We start from the raw sequence: 22,319 nt of genomic DNA on the forward strand, positions 1-22,319 counted from the left end.
CCAGGAAATCGACCAGAGATGCCGGCGGGATGGTCCCGCGATGCCAGGTGAGCGTGGGGACCCCTCGCGGATGTGTCTGTCTCTTCCTCTTTCCTCCACAGACCCGGTGCTGCTCAGCTAGGCGCGCGGTGCAGCCACCTGACTGTGCGGCGACCGTCACAGCTGCGCAGACCCTCCCCTCCGGGCTTGGCTGCGGCCGCCTCAGGGAAAGTTCCGTTTGCTTCATGAACTCTTGGCCTCCTAGGTGTCGGTGCCGAAGACGGCTGATTTCTGAAGTCACCTTCGACCTTTCTCCTTCTCTCAGATTATTCGTTTTGATGAAAACAGGTTTTCAATTTAAAAAGAAATACACCTAACCAAGAATTCCTGTGAAGAACTGTTCTTCATCTGTGCATTTGCAAATCCTTGATTATTTGCAAACTTCTGATTATTAGAGAATTATTTGCATACAGAGTGATAGGTGGGTTATTTTATTTGGTCTGATCCCTTAAATAGCAGGTTAACTGGAAAGGTTTGTGCTAATAAGTACCAGTTTATCCCGTATTTTAAAAACATCCGCTTTTATTAATGTCAGGGTTTGTGTGTTGCATAACTTAATCCTCCCAGCTGGGTTCAGTGCTATGTAGACTGGAATCAAAGGTCATATGACAGCCACGAAAGGCGTGTCTTTCGTTTATGCGGTCATTTATTTTGGGTAATTAATCTCAGTCTCACGTTTGTTCACTAAGTGTTTATAAAAGGTGCTATAATTTTATGTCAATTAAACAATGGCGTAGTTTCTACAAAAATACTGTTAGGATTCTAGTTGTGGTACACTTAACATTTGTAAAATTCAAAAGCATCTGGAAATTAGTCCTAATTGTGCTTAAAACATAAAAATTTTTGACTTGTAGATACACTGAAAATTTTATGGGTGACTAAACTTTTTTCAATCTTATAAAATTTGTCTTTGATCAAAGTAATACATTTAGAAAACAAGGAAGTCAGCCTGGACAGTCATAAAAGGACATAAGTTGTTACTAAAGCATTTTCTCTCCTTTTCAGGTTCAAGTGTTGTATTTTGCAAAAAGTGCTGAAATAGCAGGAATTCGCTCCGAGACCATTTCTGTGCCACAAGAAATAAAAGCATTGCATCTTTGGAATGAGATAGAAACGCGACATCCTGGGTAGTTAAAAATAGAATGCATATGATTAGCACTTTTAATATTTTTAAAATGTGTAAATGAGTAACTGCTGAAAGTAAAAAGCAGTTAGTTTTGAATTGCCATGCTTACTGTCAAAAAATTGTTTTTCTGGAACTATTCCAGAAAACTTAAAAATACACAATTCCTTACAGAACTTTAAAGATACTTGAAAAATACAGTGAGCTGGGATACTCCCAAAAGAACATGATTATATTTGCTTTTATAATTTACAAAATACTGAAATGTAGATTCTGCATTTTTATAACATTAAATAAAATAGTTTCAAATTCTGTTAAAAATATGTGCTTTAAATTTTTATGTCCACCCCTTCTTTAGAGAACTTAAAATAGAAATGTGTAAAATTAAAAGAACAAATCTTAGCTGCTGTTGAATAAGTTTTTGCAATATAAGATTTTTTTCTGATTCTTAAAAATCTGTAATTTTACTGCTTTTGTTCCTAACTCAAGTCCTTTTTGGAACAAAGTGGCTTACTTGAAGTTGTTCAAGGACTATTAATAGTGTCATGTCTGTACAGATTTTTAATTTTGGAAGTCCTGCTGTTATGTAACAAACACTCCACTATGTATATTCTAAAGGAAAAGTACTCCTCTTTAACTTCATATATATTAAGTTGCTCTTAAAAGTCCCTGATAATAAATGAAATATTGTGGGGGTTGTGTCTTACCTGTAACCTTTTACCTGCTGGGAGACACCTGGTCTTCTGGGTACTTCTGAGGTACACTTAGACTACAAGGTTCCTAGGAGAGGGATGGCATGTACTGATTAGGAAAATTTTCTTTCTTTCTTTCTTTTTTGACCTGAATGTTGAAATGTAAATATTTTCCTCAGTCTAGTTTTGGTTTTAGTCTGGGTTTGGGTGTTTTTTTTGTTTGTTTGTTTTTTATTTCCCCAGGACATATGAGGTCCAGTAAAGATGTGTTAGCGGTTCACTGTGTTCTCTTTGGTAAATAAGTACATTCTTCAGTGAATGTGTCCTTTCTCTGCAGAACATGAATTAGTTTGTATTAATTAGTAGCTTTGCAGATAATGTTTTTTAAGGTAATATTTATGTAACTTTTTAATTGAAGCTGAAGAGACTTTGAGGACTAACAGCATTGTTACTTCTAATTATACTTTTTCCTCTTCAGATTGGCTGATATTAGAAATCAAGTGATATTTGCTGTTCGTCAAGAATATGTCGAGCTTGGAGATCAACTCCTCCAGCTTCAATCAGGAGATGAAATTGCCATTATCCCTCCCATTAGTGGAGGGTAGTGCTTTTGAGCCACCTGGGTATGTGAGTTAATTTTTCTTAACCAGTCTTGTGGAGAACTTGTATACTCTAAGTTGTTGCACCAACTTTTTCGTAAAGCAGCAACTCCCTTATTGGTGCAGACAGACTTAGAAATGCCTGTCATCTCTGCATCTATTCTTTTGTAAGCAGTTTAATGTCAGTGTGATGTGTTCATTCTATTCACTTAACATGGTTTATTGAGATTTTATTATGTGTCAAGCACAGTGCTGGATGCTGGTGTATCAATATACCTATTTTGCAGGAGGAAAACTGAAATTCAGAGAAGTTAAAAAAACTTGTCTATGATCATATAGCAAATAAGTGACAGCCAACATTTGAACTCAGATTATTGGAATCTCTGTTTACTTTTCTACAGATATGCTTATTAATACTAGGTAATAGCTTTCCTGGGCACAGAGATTTCTACAGATATGCTTATTAATACTAGGTAATAGCTTTCCTGGGCACAGAGAAATGTAGAAATATTGCATAACCTGAAAGTAAAAAGATTACTGTGCCCAAAAAGAAAAAGAAAACAGGTTTATTATTACAACTGTGTTGCAGGGGACTCTGGGACCCATGTCATCTCTCCAAACAATGTCCCTATCTGAGCAGGGTGATGTGTAAGAACATTTCTCAGTATAGTCTGGAGAGAAATACAGAATGAGGCTTAATTTATTGTCAACTGAAGAACAAATAATGTAGAAATGAACAATCCATAATTAAAAACTCTTGTTAAGTTAGGACTGAAAGAAAACTTTCTTAATTTGGTAGGGATTTTCCCCGAAATCAAAAGTAAGAAAGGATCAAGTCAAGGATGTCTTTATTTTTTGCAGCCAGTCTCCCCCTCTCTTGGTGGGCAGTGCTCTAAAAAGTGGAGAATAAATGCTTGTGAAGCAAATTGTCAAGCATTTCCAGATTAGATCTTTCATAGTCCTACTACTTGCATGTAACAGAAGAATTCCTTGTTAGATATGTATCTCAATTTTGTTTGGAAATTCTGGTCACCGTATCACCACCGTTTTAAAAAAATGCTCTTTTTCATTGTTTGGAATTTATTCAGAAAACAAAGGGTTGCATTAAAGATGTGTGTGTGTGAGTGAGGATTAGAGCTGTTCTTTGGGAAGATTTGGAAGATGACTCAACATCATTGTGTTTGACTAATCTCTGATTACACACATTATTTGAGTGTGTTTGATAGGAGTTGTGACATGTAGTTTTACAATCTGTGTCCTTATAGAATTAAGTTGTGGAAGCTCGGTATACTTTGAAATTCATAAACAATGTTTGAGGTAACCTATGTCTCACTGTAAGAAAAAGAGGTGGAGGGGGGCATGTCCAGGAGGTTGAAACATCTGATATCCAGTGGCATATGGATAATTGTTTTTTCCTTCTCAGTAGCAGGAAGGAGGTTGGGAAAAGAACATTGGACTTAGTGAGAGTCCTTGGTTGCAATCACCTTGAGTGAGTCCTTACCTCCTTTGAGCCTTTTTTCTCACATCTTTCAATGTGGATGAGACTCCACAGGATTTCTGATTATATCCAGACTCCTTGTGGCCTGCCAGGGTCTGAACTACCTGCCCAACCTCAGCCCTGCTTCCTCCTGGTAGGTTGTGGTGGGTTCTGGAGCACAATATGCTCTTTCCTGTTCCAGAGCCTTTGTGTTTGCCAGGCCCTCTGTCCCTGCCTGGGGGCCTGTCTTGATATTTCTTAATAGGACTGCCTTCTTATCTTTCAGGTCTCAACTCTAACTATTACTTCTTGAGAGAGGATTTCTACAATCCTCTTAACTAAGTGACACCATCCCTAGCCCCCAGGCACTGTCTCAGAACCCTGTTTATCCACAAGTCACCCTATTTGTAATCCCTGCTTATCGCTTTGTTTCCACCATTCCCATGTAAGTGCCCTGAGGGCTGAAGCCAGGTCCTTTGTTTCCTGGCCTATGTCTAGTGCATGAGGATAGTCTCTGGTCCTTAGAGAGTATGTAATAAATGCTTGATGAATGAAATGAGAAATTCATGGCAAAGGACTTCGTACAACGTCTGTTGCATAGGCTTGCAGTTCACTTCCCTATTTCTTCAGTTACTTAATTGGTCGTGAAAGGAACCCAGATCTTGAGGAGTCACCATCACTTCTGCTCTCCCTCTCTCCTTTTTGGATAAAAAAATGCCTGTCCTAGGTGTGGTGCTTGGAAATGTAGTGGTTAGATGTGATGAGCATGTGAATGAAAGTGCCACTGTCTGAACTATACCATGATAGGAGATAAGAGTAGCAATTCCAGATTTTGGAATAAATTGATTACATTTTAAGTGATCCATGTTAATGGTGAATTCCTTTTTATATCATGCTTGATTCATTAGGATATTTATAAACATACTGAGTTTCACTAAAATTTCACACTTGCTTATTTTAATATTTAGATGAAATCATGCCTCCTAACACATTTAATGTAGAAGAAATATAAATTGAAATACAGTCTGTAAATTGGGTGCTTTGCCTTTAATACTGGTGTTAAGGTTTTTTTTTTTTAATTTATTGAAGTATACTTGATATACAACATTACATTAGTTTTAGGGGTAAAATATAGTGACTTGATAATTATCTACATTATTAAATGCTTGCCTTAAGTGTAATTTACCATCTGTCAATGTACAAAGAAATTATAGTGTTACTCTCTTTCCTATGTTATGCTTTCATCTCTCTGATTAATTAACTTATAACTGGAATTTTATACTTCTTTGTCCTCTTCACCTATCTTCATCCCCAGCCTTCCACCTCCCCTATGGCAACCACCAGTCTTCTGTGTCTCCAGGGCCCTATTTCTGTTTTGTTTTGTTTGTTTGTTAGATACCACATACAAGTGAAATCATATGGTATTTGTCATTCTCTGCCTAGCCTGTTTCACTCAGCATAATACCCTCTAGGTCCATCCATGTTGTCACAAATGGCAAGATTTCATTCTTTTTTATAGTTGAGTCATATTCCTTTGTATATATGTACCACATCTTCTTTATCCATTTAATAATTATTGATGGATGCTTAGGTTGCTCCATATCTTGCCTATAGTAAATAATGCCACAAGTAAACATAGGAGTACATGTATCTCTTCAAATCAGGGATTTTGTTTTCTCCTAGAATTGGAATCACTAGGTCCTGTGGTATTTCTATTTTTTTAGTTTTTTGAGAAACCTCCATACTGCTTTCCATAGTGGCTACACCAATTTATATTCCCACCAAAAATGTATGAGTTCCCTTTTTTCTACATTTTCAAAAACCCTTGTTATTTCCTGAATTTTGGACAGTAGCCATTCTGACTAGCATGAGCTGGTATCTCATTGTGGCTTTGATTTGCATTTCCCTGATGATTAGTGATGTTGAGTATCGTTTTGTGTATTTGTTGGCCTTCTGTGTATCTTCTTTGGAAAAAGATTTATTCTGGTCCTCTGTCCATTTTTTAATTGGATTAGTTGAATTTTTAGTGTTGAGTATTTATTTGGGATGTTAACCCCTTGTCACATGTATCATTTGCAAATATCTTCTCCCACTCAGTAGGTTGGCTTTTCATTTTGCTGACAGTTGTCCTTGCTATGCATAAGCTTTCAAAGCATTTGATGTAGTTCCATGTGTATATTTTTACTTTTGTTTCCCTTGCCTGGGGAGACATGCCTAGAAAAAAATGAACTAATACCAGTGTTGAAGAGTGTACTGCCTGTGTTTTAGTCCAGGGGTTTTATGGTTTTAGTTCAGATTTATTCCTATGTAAGATGTAAGACAGTGATACAATTTCATTCTTTTGCATGTAGCTGTCCAGTTTTCCTAACACTATTTGTTGAAGAAGCTATTGTGTTTCTTGGCTCTCTGTTCTGTTCCATTGATCTGTGTGTCTGTTTTGGTGCTGGTGCCATATTGTTTTTACTGCTCTAGCTTTGTGGTATTGTTTGCACTTAGAGAGTATGATACTTCCAGTTTTGTTCTCCTGTCCCAGTATTGCTTTGACTCTTTGGGGTTTTTTGTGTTTCCATACACATTTTAGGATTATTTACTATGAATAATGAAAATGTTCATAATTTTTACTTAACAGCAAAAAATGCCCTTGGTATTTTGATAGGGATTATATTGATTCTGTAGATTGCTTTGGGTGGTATGGACATTTTAACAATACTAATTCTTCATATACATGTGCATAGAATATCTTTCCGTTTATTTGTGTTTTCTTCACTTTCTTTGATCAGTGACTTATGGTTTTCAGAGTACAGGTCTTTCACCTCCTTGGTTAGATTCATCCTAGGTATTTTATTATTATTGACGCAATTGTAAATGGGATTTTAAAAAATTTCTCTTTCTACTAATTTGTTATTTGTATATGGAAACACAAGAGATTTTGGTATATTAACTTTTGTGTCTTGCAACTTTATTGAATTCATTTATTCATTCTAATAGCTTTTTGGTGGCATCTTTAGGGTCTTATGTACATGTATGATGTCATCCACCAACAGTGACAGTTTTACTTTTTACCTACCAATTTGAATGCCTTTTATTTCTTGTCTGATTCCTTGGCTAGGACTTCCAGTACTATGTTGAATAAAAGTGGTGAGAGTGGGCATCCTTGTCTTGTTCCTGATCTTAGGGGAAAATTGTTTAGCTTTACACCATTGAATATGATACTAGTGGTGGGTTTGTTGTATATGGTCTTCATGATGTTGAGTTATGTTCCCTCTGTACCCACTTTGTTGAGAGTTTTTATCATGTTTTGTCAAATGCATTTTAAGCATCTATTGAGAGGACCATATGGTATTTATCCTTCCTTTTGTTAATGTGTATCATATTGATTGCTTTGTGAATATTGAACCATCCTTGCATAGGGATGGACTAAATCCCACTTGGTAAATGATCCTTTTGATGTATTTTTGAACTTGGTTTGCAGATAGTCTGTTGAGGATTTTTGCATGTTCATTGGGATATTAGTCTGTAATTTTATTGTAGTGTCATTGTCTAGCTTTGGTACTAAGGTAATGCTGGCTTTGTAGAATGAGTTTGGAAGCACACCTTCTATCCTATTTTTTTTTAATCATTTAAGAAGGATAATTATTGGTTCTTCTTTAAATGTTTGGTAGAGTTTACCTGTGAAGCCATCTGGTTCTGGACCTTTGTTGGGACAGATGGGTTACTAGTGGTGGGTTTGTTGTATATGGTCTTCATTATGACCCACTGATTACTGATTGAATTTTGTTACTGTAATTGGTCTGTTCAGATTTTTCTATTTTTTCTTTGTTCAGTGTTGGAAGATTGTATGTTTCTAGGAATTTATCCATTACTTCTAGGTTGTCCAGTTTGTTGGAGTATAATTTGTAGAATTCTGTCCTTTTAATTTCTGTGGTGTTGGTTTGGGGAAGTTTGCAGCTATTATTTCTTCAAATAAATTTTCTGCCCCTTTCTCTCTTCTTCTGAGACCCTTATTATGCAAATGTTTAGTCTGAAATTGTTGCAGAGATCTTAGAATCTTCTCATTTTTAAAAATTCTTTTAACTTTTCTGTTGCTCAACTTGGTTGCTTTCCACTGTCCTGTCTTCTAGGTCACTGATCCGTGCTTCTGCATTCTCTAGTCTGCTGTTGACACCCTCTGTTGTATTTTTCATTTCAGTAATTGTATTTTTCAGCTGTGGCTGGTTCTTTTTTATTTTTGCTGTATCTTTGTTAAAGTCTTCCCTGAGTTAGTACGTTCTTCTCTGTAGTTCAGTGATTGTCTCTATATTTTAAATTCTTTTTGTACTATTTTTTTCAAAAATTTTATTAAGGTATTATTGATATACACTCTTATGAAGGTTTCACATGGAAAAACAGTGTGGTTACTACATTTACCCATATTATCAAGTCTCCACCCATACCCCAATGCAGTCACTGTCCATCAGTGTAGTAAGATGCCACAGATTCACTGTTTGCCTTCTCTGTGCTACACTGTTTTCCCCGTGATCCCCACACCATGTGTACTAAACATAATAACCCTCAATCCCCTTTTCCCTCCCTCCCGACCCACCCTTCCCCACCCCTCCCTTTGGTAACCACTAGTCCCTTCTTGGAGTCTGTGAGTCTGCTGCTCTCTTCGTCCTTCAGTTTTGCTTCATTGTTATACTCCTCAAACGAGGGAAATCATTTGGCATTTGCCTTTTTCTGCCTGGCTTATTTCACTGAGCATAATATCCTCCAGCTCCATCCATGTTGTTGCAAATGGTAGGATTTGTTTCTTTCTTATGGCGGAATAGTATTCCATTGTGTATATGTACCACCTCTTCTTTATCCATTCATCTACTGGTGGACACTTAAGTTGCTTCCATATCTTGGCTATTGTAAAAAGTGCTGTGATATGTCTTTTTGAATCTGAGAGGTTGTATTCTTTGGGTAAATTCCAAGGAGTGGGATTCCCGGGTCAAATGATATTTCTATTTTTAGTTTTTTGAGGAACCTCCATATTGCTTTCCACAATTGTTGAACTAACTTACCTTCCCACCAGCAGTGTAGGAGGGTTCCCCATCCTCACCAGCATTTGTTGTTCTTAGTCTTTTCGATGCTGGCCATCCTAACTGGTGTGAGGCAGTATCTCATTGTGGTTTTAATTTGCTTTTCCCTGATGATTAGTGATGTGGAGCATCTTTTCATGTCTGTTGGCCATCTGAATTTCTTCTTTGGAGAATTGTCTGTTCATATCCTCCACCCATTTGTTGATGGGGTTATTTGCTTTTTGGGTGTTGAGGCATGTGAGTTCTTTATATATTTTGGATGTTAGTTGTTGGATATGTCATTTACAAATATATTCTTCCATACTCTAGGATCCCTTTTTGTTCTGTTGATGGTGTCCTTTGCCGTACAGAAATTTTTTAATTTGATGTAGTCCCATGTGTTCATTTTTGCTTTTGTTTCCCTTGCTTCAGGAGATGCATTCAGGAAGAAGGTTGCTCATGTTTATATTCAGGAGATTTTTGCCTATGTTGTCTTCTAAGAGTTTTATGGTTTCATGACTTACATTCAGGTCTTTGATCCATATTCGAGTTTACTTTTGTTTATGGGGTTAAACAATAATCCAGTTTCATTCTCTTGCATGTAGCTGTCCAGTTTTGCCAACACCAGTTGTTGAAGAGGCTGTAATTTCCCTATTATATGTCCATGGGACTTGAATTCTTTATCAGATAGATTGCTTATCTCTGTTTCACTTAGCAAATTTTCTGATGTTTTCTTCTTTTGTTTGGAACATAATCCTTTTGCTTTCTCACTTTATCTGGTTATCTGTGTTTGTTTCTGTGTACTGGATCAGCTATGTCTCCTCATTGACAGCTGTAGCCTTATGTAGTAAGCATCCCATGGTGCCCAGAAACACAAAACCCCCTGTTCACTAGAGCCAGGCACTCCAGGGGTGTCCCTTCTGTGGACTGTGTGCACCCTCCTGTTTTGGCTGAGCCAGGACTACTGTGGGCATGCTGATGGATGGAGTCAGTCCTCAGCCTGTCTGCCAGCAATGGCTGATGCAACTACCACTGGGCTGGGCATGTTGGGTGGGGCAGTCTGCAGAGGAATGCTGGGCAGAGCAAGTGGCACTGGTAGAGTAGATGGAGAATTTTAGAACTGACTCCTGCAAGTGTCTGGCCAACTAGGCTGAGGGAGGGCTGGAAAAATGGTGTCCGCCAGCCCTTCCTCCCCCAGAGGGAGCTCCTGAATACTCCCACCTCTCCAGCACACTTCCCATAGTTAATAAATCTTTCAAACTACTTTCTCTGTTGGGTCTCAGACCAGTTGACACAGAATGCTGGTCCTCCATGAGTGGAGACTCGACCTCCCACAGCCCTCCAGCTCTCCCTGGAGTTAAGCCTCACTGATTTTTAAAGCCAGATGCTATGGGGGGCTCATCTTCCCAGGGCAGATCCCCAGGGCCAGGTGTGCTGGCTTTCAGGGACTTTATCTCCTCCCCCATCAATTGCTCACTCCCTTCTGCAAATCCATTGGGGTGGCTTGGATCCTGGTCTGTGGGGGCCCTGTTCTTCACTTTTCTTGGTGTGGCCTTCTCTGTTGTTAGCTGTAGAAGGTCTGTTCGGTCACTGTTCATGTAGTTTTCAGAATTAGTTGTATTAGATGTAGTGTATGAGAGAGGATTATCAGTGACCTCCTCTTCCACCATCTTCCCAGATTTCTAATGTTAATGTTTATTAATATCTTACTTCTAGGAAATATATGAATGAAGTTGAAGAGAAATCTATAGATATAATAAAATTCACTGCTGACAAACTCTCAGTCAATGAAGTCTCACAGTTGGTGATTTCTCCACTCTGTGGTGCAATATCCCTATTTGTAGGTGAGTTGTAATTTTCACAGCATCTACTTACTACACAAGATGATAGAAATTAGCAAGTGTTTCCCATGTTCAGTGTTAATAGGGGATTTCAAGATACTGAACAGTAAGCCAAGATTACCCCTGGTAGTGGGTAGAAATTTTTTTAGTTCTTGTGTTGTTTTAGTCATCTTCAAATTAACATGTTAAAGGCACAAGAAAAATAGAATAAAAGTCATTATTAGCAGGGAGAATTCTGTATATTCCAAATCTTGAGGGGGAAAAATGGTCTTGATAGTTTAATGATAGCCTAGGAACATGTTTCCCTTTTATGTATGAAATGCTGTTAGGAAAGGAATGTATCCTGGTTTGTCATACGAGTATTTTCAGTAAACTTGACTAATCGGTGTCATTGTATTTTCTTATCTTAATGATAATTATCTTTTGTTTTTCTAATCAAGTTTTCATATGTAGAAAAAATTTCAAAGTACTTTTTAGACAAAGTGGTATGCTTTGTCTATTTAAAAATAACCCTTTTGTATCTACTAATGTGCCATTTCTATTGTAAGGGGAAATCTTTTAATTGCCTTCTTTTTTTTTTTTTTTTAGGGACTACAAGAAATAACTTTGAAGGGAAAAAAGTCATAAGCTTAGAATATGAAGCATATCTACCAATGGCAGAAAATGAAGTCAGAAAAATTTGTAGTGACATTAGGCAGAAATGGCCAGTCAAACACATAGCAGTGTTCCACAGACTTGGGTAGGATTTCCTTTAGCAATTTGAAAATTAAGTATTGAGTTGACCCTTGAATAACGGGAGTTATGGGTACTTATTTTCTACCCCACCCAGTAGAAGATCTGTGTATGAATTTGGACTACCCCAAAATTTAACTACTATTAGTTTGTTGTTGAGAAGCCTTACTGATAACATAAATAGTAGATTAACAAACATTCTGTGTTACATGTCTTGTATGTTGTATTTGTATTTTTACAATAAAGTAAGCTAGAGAAAAGAGAATGTTTTTTTAAATTGTTGCAGATCTCCAAAAATTTTTCCAATATTTTTATTGAAAAAAATCTAGGTGTAAGTGGACACATGCAGTTGAAACTGGTGGAGTTCAAGGGTCAACTAAACTTGTTTTACGCCAATTCTATATTCTAATACTAAGTCTGGTTCTGGAGTTTTTCATAGGCATCCTGTATTCCTGTGCGAGGAAGGTTTGTGTATTGTTCTGGCAGACTATGGAAGTGTTTCTCCAAGGCCTCTAAGGCTGCTTTTTAACACCGTAACATTTGAAGAGTGCTTGATGCTGGAACAAAGTTCAAATGTGCCAAGACTCTTAGTCCCTGAGCAGAACAGCCTTTTGCTGAAGTCTTTAAGGCCTTTAAAGAATTGTTCTGTAGTCTGGACTCTGCTTATATGAAAGTCTGTTGAGATATTTTTTTTTATGTAAATGCCTTTGAAGTTCATTAAATTTCCTTGCCTTTTTGTACCATGAAGAGTGGAATTCCAGGCTTTAAAACCAGCAATTGAGACATTTATCAAATTCTATGAAGTTATTATTTTGCTTTAATATTTAGTAATAACTATAATTTTACTAATAATATCAATTCCATTACTTTATATTTATTGCTACTTAATATTTAAATTCTACCTAATACTCATCATGAGATAACATTGTATCTCCAGGCATTACATGGAGATACACCTCATTTATTCAAATCAGAAATTTCTTGAATCACTGAAAGGTCCTTTTCTTCTTGGTGCCTATCAAACAGATTTAGTGGATAGATGCTAACTATTACCCACAGCCTTGATATCCCCTCTGATGAATGCAACTGGGATGAATTACTAAATTGGATGTTAGGGTAAAACAGAACTTGATGTTTAGTTGTGAGACTGCTTCTCTGAATTTTTTTTTATGTGTCTAGTAGATTTAACATGTAGATTCAGAGGAGATGGTAATTTTTTTTCTTCATTTTGTTTAAAGCTTAGTTCCAGTGTCAGAAGCAAGCATTATCATTGCTATATCCTCAGCTCACAGGACTGCATCCCTTGAAGCTGTGAGCTATGCCATTGAGACTTTAAAAGCCAAGGTACCCATATGGAAAAAGGTAAGTTAAAAGATCTAATTTTTTCATGTGAATATGATATTTTACAGCAATTTTTAAAGAAAGGGAATAAGAGAACATATAGATTTGTATTTGTGGGTCTTCTCTGACTTTAAGAAAATGAGAATCTTGTTTTCTTTATTTGTCAAATAGGGTGTTTATATAATATCTCTTTACCAAAGTTTGTGAAGCATGAAAAGTATATGCCCCAGAGAGTGCATAGTACAAAGTAGCTTCAACAAGTTAATGACAGTTAGAATTTCTAGTCTGGACTGTCCAGTGGTTCATTTATGAAGTCATTTCCCTTTGGTTAGAATTCCCTTAAATTAGAGGGTCTTTCTTTGGAGAGAGGGAATAATGCATGACTATTTAGGCAATAGCTAAAATTGAGATACCTCAAGGCAAAAAAGCCTTCTAGAACTCCTTTTTAGGAAAAGAAAAAGGTGGGTATTGACTCCTTGGAGAAAATGTACCATGAGTGGATTTTAAAACATAAAAAAGAATTCTAGCTTATTTTCTGTCAATATATCAAGCCAGTCAATAAAGGTGAATAATTCTCTGGTTAAAGGAGCACTCCAAAGGGATCAAAAAAGCCCGACTCCCTCATTTCCCCACTGGTGCAGTGATGTCAGCAGTGGGATTGCCCTGAAGCCTCAGACCTGTAATTATCCCCAAGTGCCTGGAATTGCCCACAGCACTGGGGATGATAGATAACAAAGCTGAGAGATACATTAACTGCTCAGTATATTGGAAACCAGAGCAGAGGACCAGAGGGCAGGTCTTTCCTAGGAACCTACTGCCTCAGTCAGTGATAGAGATGAGCAATTGGACTGTGAACCAGGGCCTGTCAAACTCAGTGACCATATTTTCTGAATAACAATTGAAACCTATTGTTATAAGGGGATATTTGGGATTAGAGGATAAGGTATGTGAAAGGAAACTGCCTCAGTGAAGCTCAGGTATATGGTTGCTTTGTTTTGAACGAGGCTGCCACAATTTTGATAGACCAAGAGCAAAATTTAAAACTAAAGACCCTCCATCTTCCCTGCATAACCTTGCCCAGGCTCTGTGCTGTTACAGCCCCAAATGAAATTAACTGTTTATTACCTTCTGTAGTTGTACCTTGTCTTGTTAAGGCTTCTTGTCTATTATTTCTCCTAGTAGATTGGGAGTCCTTCAGTGCAGGGAATGTGTTTATTCATTTTCTACTCTCAATGCCTCATACAAATGTTTGTTCAATTGTTAAAAGAGGAGATTTAAATAGATGTGATACTCATTTGCCCGAACTATTCAAATGTATTTGCATTTATTAAGAGGTTTTGTTTTGAATAACTGTTATAGTTCTCTTTTTCAGGAAATGTATGAAGAATCATCATCATCCTGGAAAAGAAACAAAGAATGCTTTTGGGCAACTGATGATTAAATCACACATTTTTTAGAGTACTAAAGTTTTAAATTTGGTGATCTTTTATCTTTGATTACATTTTGATTTTCTGCAGAAGTTAAGATAGTTTACTGAAGCACAATCTCTATGTTATGCAAATGGGGCAAAAGGGAGGAAAAAAACAAAATGGATGGGTGTTTAAGATGAGGGCTTATTCAGGAGCTAGAGATAAAGGAAAGGCTTAAAGAAGAAAAGGAAGAGTAATTTAAATGCAAAGAAAGATGCCTGTAGTAGATACTCCATGATTAAGTTCTTATTGTAGCTCGACTCACACTGAGGGGGCCCCGCCTTAGCTGACTTTGTCTTAGAGCCTGCGCTACCCACCCCGTCCCACCACCGTCACATCCAGCCTTGTCTCTGTTATCAGGGGTGAATTATTCGATGGTTTGTGGAACTGGAAATTTTTATAAAAAGTCATCATACAATCTTGATATATTTTCAAAATTTATATATTTTAAAAATAAGGTAAATAAACATGATTTAAAAAGTTTAAAAGAATATTTTCCTATTTGTAAAATTCAGTAAATACCTAAAATACTTCATAATCTGGAGAATTCTGTAGTATTTATTATATTACTTACTAGTATTTTATAAATCAGCATAAAATTTATTATATTAGTTACAAGTATCATATAAAGCAGCATAAAATATATTGTATTAGTTGCTAGTATCATTATATAAATGAGCATAAAATTGTTGTAAACCCAGGCAAACTATTAATTTGTGTTACAATATTAGTTGATATTTAAAATTTGACCCACAACCAATTAAAAAGGAAAATTATATGGTTATTTATTAATGAATTTTCAGATAGTTTTCTTTTTAGTTGCTTGTGCAACATTATCACTAGTGAGGTCACTAGTAAACAGTTTTCTGCAAGATTGTTAGACTGAACAATGGCCCAGTTTTTGCCTGGTCAGTCTATAAACTATCTTGATAGATCTAAGTGTATAAGTGCCATATACTTCTCAAAGTAATATAATATGTAGTGGCATAATTTTGGGCAATTGACAGCACAGAATTTTTATTATACATATTGGGAACAAAGACTATACTTTCAGACACTTATATAGTTTTTTTAAGAATATTATTTATTACATCTAGTGAAACATTTTTTACCTAAGGAATTCATTTATTCAACAAATACTGAACACCTATTCTGCACCAGCCACCTACCTGGTCCTTATCCACCAACTTAAATACCGTGGGGAAGGCTCTACATCTTTTCTTTGCCTGAGACCTGCAGGAGACAGCCACACTGACATTAGGAATCTCCTGGTTATTTGGCACTTATTCCTTTGCCTGTCTAGAGAGATCAAGCCAGAAGCATCCTGGGAAGGCAGGCGAACCTTTCACCAACTATTTCCTTACTATGGTGGGGTTGCCTGTCTGGTCTCAGCCTTATCCTGGCTGAATTCACTACCTCCTCCTGCCCACTTCCACCAAACTTGAGAACAGGGGCTGGCAGTTGGACAGAGGCACTTATCCAACCAATTCTATCTGAAAGCATATTATCCTGGGGTTACTAGGCCACTGTAGATATCCCTAGGATTTTGTACCCATGTTGTTAATATACTTATGTCATATATAGTAATATGAAGTATATTTCAGGATTTTGCTACTAAAATATTTCAGTAGAGGATCTTTATTGATGATAATTATATTTTTGAATAACATAAAACATTCTTTAAATGTGTTTCTAGAGAATCAGGCCTTCATTAAGTAAGCTTTATTCAAAGTTTGGAACAGAGACTATTTTTACCTCTACAAAACAGAGGTTAAGGAGTTACTCTGGGGCATGCTGAAATTGGGGTGTAATGTCCCTGAAAGTTTTTAGTGAAGTACTCTGGGCTTAAATAGGGTTTTCATTGATCCTCACTTTCTCAGTGTCAGAGTTAATTGTTGAGATGTTAAGGGGCTAGCATTACTGTGGCACAGCTTTTCTCTCTGCAGCTTGGCTGCTCAAATATTTAGAAGGGTAACCAAAGAAACAGAATTAGCCTTTAAGCAAGTGGCAAGGTTACCAAGTCACTTTGCAACTGTGACTTATATGACAGCTAGGTAAGCTCACTCAAGAAATAGGAAATCAAATCAACAGGTAGCAAAATGAGAAGAATTTTTTCTTCTTTGAAAGTAATAGCAGATGGTATTTTGTGATTTTGTGGATATTTTATCCTTTGATATGTTGTTAGAGGCACCATATATTTCCAGTATGTTGTGAGAACAAGTGGGTTAAGAGACCAATAGTTTGGGTCTTGATCTCAGATCCCCAAATGAACCTGTTGTAGAATTCGAAAGTGGATTCCTGGCTATCTCTTGAATCCAGCTATTTCTTATTGCACTGGTACATCTGCCATCTAAGCTACTACTCATTTCTTTAGACTCTTTCTGTGGCCTACTGACAGTTGCCCTTCTGCCCTCTTTCATCTGATTAGGTCATTTCATCATCCAACTCAGAACCTCTGATAGCTGCATCCTAGAATCTCAAAAGTCCTCACCATGGCCTATAACCTACATGACCGGGCTCCTACCTTCCCCTCTCACCTCCTCTCCTGCCCCAGGCTCCCTCCTTTGCTGTGGCTAGGATGTGGCAGGGTTACCTGCCTTAGCACCCTTGTCTGTCCCTTTCTCTAGAATGCCCTTTCTCCAGATAGTCCCATTGCTTCCTTACTTTATTTCAGTCCTGATTAAATGTTATTTGCTCAGAGAGCCTTCTTGTACTATGCTAGTTAAAACCCTTACTCTGCTTTATACCTTGTTGCAGTTCTTACTAGTACCTGATGTACTACTTCTATTACTTTATCACTAGACTATAAACTTCCTGAGGCCAGGGACTTTGTCATCACTGCATGTCTCAAAAGTGCTCAGGAGTGCTGTTGGTATTATCCCCTAAATTAAACACACCTGACTTATGCTGTGTAGGTGTAGTGCTAACAGATGTGCAAACATATCTAGCTAAATGAATGAGCGGGTAGGGTTCTTCTCCACTCCCTTCCCTGCTCCCATCCTTTGACATCTCACCTAGATACTGAGCATCAAGCCTTAAGGCGATACTGATTAGTGTGATGCAGTTAGGCAGCTCACCCACCAGAGGGCGATAGAGCCAGGACGATAGTAAGAGCAACCTGAGTTAGATTTTTAGTGTTCTTTGCACAGAACCCAAAAGATCAGATAGTTTGTAGCCTTTTTGGTTAACTTAGGCTGGAGTGGTCCTTTGATAAAAGGTAGTCCTGAATTTTGAATAGGATGATTTCTAGTCTTTATTTCATATATCAGTTTAAAATTTTAAATGGTTAATAGAATGAAGGAGGAATTTTCAAAAATGTTTATAGTTGTTAAAGGATGATATAGAATAAGAGGAATTACGTTTTTAAAAAAGTAAATATTATTTTCCAACTTGGGACAAAATGATAGCTTTCATACAGATCTTTAGCAGTATTCCTAACCTACTCAGTGACAAAACAAAAACTAATAACCTTGTTCTTCGTAGTTGTATTTTAATGCATGATGTGTACCAGTCACACTTCCGGGCAGTGGTCTGCAGTAAGCTGCCCTTATGACTTGGTTCGCCTGAATTGAGGAAGGTATAAGAGAGGACCACCTGACTCAGGAATGGGAAATTTTTGTGTGTGGATTTAAATGGCAGCACAGGCCACCCAACCTTTGTATTAATGTGCCATCTATACAATGATGGGCACTCTGGGAGCCTGGTGTGTATCTTATCATTTCAACATACATTTCAGCATATTTAATCCTTGAAATATTTAAACCCTCTTGCTTACCACTAAAAAACCCAAAAAACCACACTGTGCAGATGACTCTGCTTTTACATAGTGGATTTTTTTTCTCTCCACTTTGGCCAACATTGTTTTCCTACTTTAATGTGAATCATTTGGGGTTCTTGCTAAACTTTCCTTTGAATTCAGCAGTTCTGGGTGGCATCCGAGATCTGCCTTTCAAACAGGCTACCTGTCTTTGGACATTTTGAGAAGCAAGGCTTTACCCCTAGTCCCTAAGTGACAAAGGCAGTGTAAGGTTGCTACAGAACCTCCTGTGGTCACTTAGTAATGTAAGAGATGAGATCCATCCTGTCTTAAGTCTTGAATGTGTTCTGAAGCAGAGTGAGTGCATGATATATAGTGAAATACACAAGCCATAAAATTAAAGACAAAAGTAAATAGACTTTCAAAATGACTTTAATGATACTTCAGTAATTCGATATGAGAAGAATGGTTTACAATTAAATACTTTTCTGTTTGTTTCTCATACTTTAATATGAGAAAAGTCCTAGCTAATTTATGTTACTATTTCAACTTGATTTTTCTCAGAAATCAATTGTGCAACTTGATGTACAGGCATGCATACATTTTTATATTTTTGGTGGAGAGAAAAAAGGCAAGAATCAATTAACCAAAAGAGCAAATATACTTATTATATCTTAAAGATATATACATTACATGGAAGGAAATATCCAAGACAATTTCTCTTTAAAAAATATACAATTCTGACATAGTTGTGCAACATATACATTTATATTTTGACTTTATCTGCCAAAATATCTTTTTATATTTACATAATGGCTATATTTTTCATTAACATTTTTATTTCAAACTTTACCCCCATGTTTACCTCTTACCTCTAGATGTTTAGTCTTTTATATTAAAATGGTTATGTGTTAATGTACACGAGGAGCATAGTTCTAAAAAGTTTATGTAGTTATTTTCTCTGTGCAAATTGAAATGTTAAAAATGGACCAGGGAGCTCAATTTGATGAATCCCACTTTCTGTTTAATGACTTAATTTGAGATTTTCATATATTAAGTTATAAATGCTTATCAGAATAAATACATTATAAAATTATACTTAAAAAGTATAATCACTTGTGTACTTATGATAAGTTGGTTTTAGTGTTCTTTTCACAGTTAATAGATAGCTTTTATTATTTATAAAAATAATGCCAGCTAGAAAAATTTTATCTAGTTAGGTGTTATTTTGCTGCTAAAATGAACCATGCACAATTTCAAATCTCAGTGCAAGTTTCTTCACAAACTATTTTATAAGGCTTGTGGGGCAGCCATGCATGAAGCAACTCTGTTTTTATCACTTTCTGTAGATCTTGTCTATATACTATTTATGAAATGGAAATTTTAGGATGGCATCTTTTAGGCTCCATACTCTACTTACTTTTAAAAGTATGGCTGAATAGGGATATATCCCTTTTTTTCAAACAATGTTTTAAAAAATTCTTTCTTAAATACCTTGCATAAAGGTGCTTGAGACATATTCCTCACTAGAGCCTCTCCCTCAAACCTGTAATCTGTTAGAAGTTTAGGGCCCTTACTCACAGCGCAGGGCTTCCTTCCAGGAGACATAATACACACCTAGAGACGGGGCAGAGGGGGCCTCTGGCATCCGGTAGATAGAGGCCAGGGATGCTGCTAACATTGGACAATGCACAGGTCCACCCCACAGCAAAGAATTACCTGGCCCCAAATGTCAGTAGTGAGAAACCCTGCCCTCATGCAGTAAGTGGTGCAGAACAAGTGGCTAATGTTTTAGTTTGTAGTAATCCAACTTCTTCATGGAAACAGTGTCCTCAGGGCAGAGTCCTAAGCCCAAGGCTTGCCAAGGCTCTTGAGCTTGCTGGGTCCTGACCTCAGTTTAGTGCTTATCTAAGGAAGGTGAGGCAAAGTACAGTAGAAGTAAAGACATGCTATAACTTTTTTGTACATAGCACACTGAAGAGCTACTATCTCTCTATATACACTCAGCAGTTACATAGCTTATAAATGTTTATCAAGTTCATGACCAGTTTCTCCTCCATTTTTTTTAAATAAAATTTTTATTAGAATGAAAGTGAATCCACACAGCTGTTGTAAGAATTGGCTTCCAGCACATAGAATACTATATGGTTTTTTCCTATAAACCCCAGACATTTTACGGCTGGTTTTATTCCTCTATCTTATAATTGTGTTTTATCAAGCACAAAGTAAATCATTAAACAGTGCAGATAGCTCTGGACTGCCAGCAGAGAGGCTACGCAGGCACACACAAAGAAATACCTGTTTTTCTTTGACTTCCTGTCAAATTCTTGGAGGATTGTCTACTTGTATTACAAGAAATCCTGATCATAGACTTCTAAAGCTAAAAGTGTCGCTGCTGAGCTCTCACCCAGTCTTCCCATTTTATAATGAGGATGCTGGAATTTATGGAAGCACAGTGACTTGTCCAAAGCTTTGTTTTGCAATTCCTGACATAAAATAGTCTCCACTGCCTTGGCCTGCGCCCTTTACTCCCCACTCTGTCCTAGAGAATGTGTGATCTCAGAAATAGAGAAAAGATGCAAAAGGAGAAATGGGTTGTATTCCTCAAGGTGGTCTGTTTACACCATAACGACCAGGATGCTTGTGAAAATGTGAATTACTGGGCGTCATCCTAGTCTGACCAAATAAGGCTCACGGGAGTTGGGGCCTGAGAATTTACCTCGTGAGCAAATTTGCCTGGTGAAAGTCATTCTGCAAGTTTAAATCCTCTAGAAAGAAAAGCACAGAGGGTGGCCTGGTGGTCTCCAATATCCATCCCTTTGTGGTTCCTGGCAAATTCCTAAGACTTTGTTTTCTTTTACCTTGTTTACACTGCTTGAAATTCCAACAATTAGAAATTTACTCAGGCTTATTTTTCTCACTTGTTTAGCAATAAATGAGAACTGCTCCCCGAAGTTGAGATGATAGGACAGTAATTCTGACAAGTTAAACAGGAGTTTTCATCCTCACACTTGGTAGAAAGCAGGTGCTCTGATGAACAGGAGACTGGATAAGGGATAAAGGAAGGTGGGCTTCTAGAAGATTGGGGCACCAGGAGGTGGGAGAGTGGCTTAGTCCGGAAGGAGGAAGAAGGCCAAAGAAATTGTCTTTAAAAAATGTACTAGTTCTTTGCCAGCCAGCCAGTCAAGGCAGCCTGCTGTGCATCCTGAAGGAGAAAGGAAACTTCCTACTTAGTCCCCTGGCACAGGGAGGGCCTCCAGCAGACAGGATTTATTAATATAAACAAATGTTATACTACAGGTTTTAAACAAAATTTTGTGCTTTGGCCTTTAAACTAATACCCTCCCACCCACCTCTTCTTGAAGGGAGATTTCCTCTGCAGGAAGCATACTCTAGACTCCTGCCTTATGCAAGCATGTTTTGTTAAGTACCTCGTAGCTAAAAAAGGACTGAGGAGGCAGCTGTGGGCTGACAACAGCAAATTTTACTTAGTTTATAAACAAAATTATCACTTAAAATATCCTTTGTGGCAACTTTGGATGAGCAGAAAGACCTGTTTCTTTTTCCCTCATCAACATCGACATCCAAGCTACTTATAAATAACCAGCATTTCCACTTTCGTTGTTGCTGTTTAAAAAACAAACATTTTAAATGATTGGTTTTTTTTACCCCCAAAAAATCTAACAAAGGTTATATTTTTAAGACTTCTCATGTTTGGAAGCATTTCATGTTTCTGACACAATGCACATGATAACATAAACTCTGGACCAGCCAGTGTAAAGATCACTTATTTCCCCAATTAAAATAAGTCTTTTCCCCATTAACTCCTACCCTCTCTGCCCCCCAATTTCTTATTTCTAAACTGACCTGCAGTTTTCTTGAAATATCAGGCTAGTTGTACCCTAATACATTATAAAACACAGGGATTTAAAAAACTCCACTCATGCAGGTAGCAGACCTGGGCTGTGGTGCTTCTGGTTCCCACTCCAGTGACTGACTGTGGTGCTTTAGCTGTTGAGTTCTGTGGTCTCATCAATCTCATCTGGATTTTTGGTCATTTTTTTATATTTTCTTTTGAAGAAGCCGAGCTGTAAGATGATGTAAAAACGTTACCACCCATGGTTTATTTTGTATGGAGTCTTGGGTCCCCTTTGGGTGCCCACTTTCTCTGAGCATTGCTGATGCTCTAGAGAGGCTAGAGTGCAGA

General features: G+C 37.2%; 2 protein-coding genes across 4 annotated transcripts in view; one reads left to right on the plus strand and one right to left on the minus strand.

Moving 5' to 3' along the window:
• The first annotated feature begins 3 nt into the window (after positions 1-3).
• MOCS2 (molybdenum cofactor synthesis 2) lies at positions 4-14,846 on the plus strand. Of its 2 annotated transcripts, XM_037022019.2 has the most exons (7): positions 4-47; positions 1,045-1,166; positions 2,333-2,477; positions 10,689-10,816; positions 11,402-11,552; positions 12,784-12,907; positions 14,259-14,846. In XM_037022019.2, the coding sequence occupies exons 3-7, from the start codon at positions 2,380-2,382 to the stop codon at positions 14,325-14,327; spliced, it is 570 nt and encodes a 189-aa protein (XP_036877914.1). In that variant the 5' UTR covers positions 4-47; positions 1,045-1,166; positions 2,333-2,379; the 3' UTR covers positions 14,328-14,846. The 2 variants fall into 2 exon arrangements, with proteins under 2 accessions (XP_036877914.1, XP_036877915.1); XM_037022020.2 differs by lacking the exons at positions 4-47; positions 1,045-1,166; positions 2,333-2,477 and adding an exon at positions 3,924-4,084.
• A 3,680-nt stretch (positions 14,847-18,526) lies between these two features.
• Positions 18,527-22,319, minus strand: part of ITGA2 (integrin subunit alpha 2) — a 117,758-nt gene continuing 113,965 nt past the window's right edge. For both annotated transcript variants that reach the window (XM_037022016.2, XM_073236346.1), the window contains one exon: positions 18,527-22,200. In XM_037022016.2, coding sequence (XP_036877911.2) covers positions 22,120-22,200 — 81 coding nt within the window. In that variant the 3' untranslated portion in view covers positions 18,527-22,119. The remainder of the gene's footprint in view (positions 22,201-22,319) is intronic.

This window comes from Manis javanica, chromosome 1, assembly GCF_040802235.1.
Source record: "Manis javanica isolate MJ-LG chromosome 1, MJ_LKY, whole genome shotgun sequence".
Lineage (NCBI taxonomy): Eukaryota > Metazoa > Chordata > Mammalia > Pholidota > Manidae > Manis > Manis javanica.